Here is a 2,382-nt window from a genome sequence, read left to right as displayed (position 1 = left end):
GGGTGTACGGGGAGCAACTCAGTAAGACTTTCTATGGATTCATTTCATGCAACTAACGGAGCAAATAGTTTATTCGAGCCTTGCATGCCTTTTGTTGTTTTGAAGGGCAGGAGCATAATTATCTCTCCTTGGTACATGAGCTCTCTCATGAAATGAATGCTTGCTTAGTTTTCATCTTATGCATTGCCAGTCTAGTTTCTGAAGTACAGGACCAACATCTACTCCCTCCGTATGAAAATATAAGACGTTTTTGTTGGCTAGTTTAGCCTACAAAAGTGTCTTATATTTTGGCACAGAGGTAGCAGGTGACAATAGCTAGTGCATGTTCTTTTTTTGTTTGAAGTTCCATGTGTTTGATGTATCTGGATTGGTGAAACTGCTAGGTTTTTTCGATGATGGGACTGGGTGCCAGGATGATATAGCAAATATTCTGTTTGTTTTGCCAGTTCTATGAACTTGATCTGATGAAGTGGAAACACGGTCATTGTTAAGTTTTGTTCCTTTCTGTTCATACCAGGTGGCACTCAAAGTTGAAACGCTATCTGGATTCACCAACTCTCCTCTTAGACCACATGTATTTCCACAGGTTGTGTATTCATTTCGTTTGTGTCTTATATCCACTTTAACTTGGTTATCTTAACTTCTGTCTAATGACATTGTAGATTCTCTTGAATGATCCTGTCGAGAAGTATATGATTCCGTTTCGAGAAAGTCAACCGTTAGGTGCTGACTTGATCTTGGAAAATGTTGCGATGCGATTCTTGAAAGACTCTGCGGTTCCTCTTGTGAATGACTGGGGAAGTTGTGTTGGAATAGTTCACAGCCGCCATTGTACCAAGGTATGAAATCTTTTGGAACAGCTGGAACTGAATTTTGTTGCAAGGAACAGTATTTTGACATCTAATGGGCGGCATAGTGCCTGGTGAGGTAGAAGCTGGGCGTGGCTGGCAGCATTAACTTACGCAGTTAAAAATCTGTGTTGTGTTCATTAGTTGCCCACTGTTAAGTGTTAACTAGAGAAGTAGGCTAGATGACATGAAAATGCATGTACTGTTATTGCTTGGATTGGTCTAAAAAAGGTCAAGTATGGCGGTGCATAGGAGAGCGGCAAAAATGGCTCCGGAGCTCATTTGCTCCCCTCCCGCCTATAAACAGTAAAATAAAAAAATACTAGAAAAATTCAAAAAAAATCTGATTTTTTTGACATGGAACATGTTTGAGTGCTTGAGGACCGTGCCAATTTTCAGCTCATTTGGATATCTAAGTAGCTCTCAACAAAAACAATAAAATTGGGGTTTGTGAAAAAGTGTACTGTTCATGCACTATTCCGACCGATTTGGTTTTTTGCTGAGAGCTACTTAGATGTCCGAATGAGCTGAAATTTGACAGGGACCTCACGCACTCAAACATCTTACATGCAAACAAAAATCAGTTATTTTTGAATTTTTTTAGTTTTCTTTTTACAGTTCTCCAAGATCAAATGAGCTCGGATTCAGAAATGGATATTCGGTAAGCACTATTGCCTATTGGTGTAGAGTTTGAGGAACACCGGTCACAAGGGTCGGTAGTGCCATTAGGATACTTGGTTCAGTTGTCCCTTGAAAGAAGAAGAAAAATGTATGGCCAACATCGTACGAGTCGAGTCGAATCCATTCTTTGGACGGTAGAAAAATGGTATGTAACTGTCGGTTTACTCGGAGGGGGTTAATTATTCAATAATTTCAATTTGCACGGAAGGACAAACCTATACTCCAGTTTCAATTGCAACATACTTCCTCTGTCCCATAATGTAAGACGTTTTTTCTGACACTACATTATGGGACGGGGGAGTATTTGATATTTTCTCTTGGAAGCATTCTCGTGTGATCCTGAACACTTATATTTTCCTTTTGCAGATGGACTCGCCTCTTCTTTCAATGGCGAGACCACCACTGTGCGTGCCTTGTTCAACCTCGCTGGAGCACGTCATTGATCTCCTCCTCAGAGAGAAGTGCGAGATGGTGGTGGTGGTGAAAAGCGGTAACATGTACGAAGGCAGCTACACATCCAGCTCAAGGCCACTGGGCGTCTTCTCCCTCGGTATCCTGTCGGAGGCCACGACCAACACGGCAAACACCCATGACGAGCGCGTCTGCGGGGCAGCACCACCCGGCAAGGACCCTGAAGCCCGCGGCCGTGGCTGAGTGCACGTAGCTATTCTTGTGCTGTTGTCTACCATGACTCGTCATCAGTGTGCTTATTAGCGCTGTATACATGTCGATGGAGAAGAGCGGAAAGTTTTAACCGTGGCAAATCTGTTATTAAGCTGACCCTACCGCTCTGTGCGAGTGATGTAACCTCTGATACATACGCGCAGCAAAGGTGTCAGTGGGCCAGAAATTC

General features: G+C 42.9%; 1 protein-coding gene across 1 annotated transcript in view; it reads left to right on the top strand.

Annotated features, from left to right (window-relative positions):
* The window catches only part of LOC119301643 (pentatricopeptide repeat-containing protein At5g10690-like), an 11,013-nt gene extending 8,631 nt beyond the window's left edge, over window positions 1–2,382 (top strand). The window contains exons 10-12 of the mRNA XM_037578638.1: window positions 518–586; window positions 663–839; window positions 1,896–2,382. Coding sequence (XP_037434535.1) covers window positions 518–586; window positions 663–839; window positions 1,896–2,183 — 534 coding nt within the window. The 3' untranslated portion in view covers window positions 2,184–2,382. The remainder of the gene's footprint in view (window positions 1–517; window positions 587–662; window positions 840–1,895) is intronic.

The sequence above is a fragment of the Triticum dicoccoides genome, chromosome 5A, assembly GCF_002162155.2.
Source record: "Triticum dicoccoides isolate Atlit2015 ecotype Zavitan chromosome 5A, WEW_v2.0, whole genome shotgun sequence".
Classification (NCBI taxonomy): Eukaryota; Viridiplantae; Streptophyta; class Magnoliopsida; order Poales; family Poaceae; genus Triticum; species Triticum dicoccoides.
The sequence above is the reverse complement of the archived record's forward strand: the minus strand, read 5'-3'. Positions and strand labels throughout refer to the sequence as shown.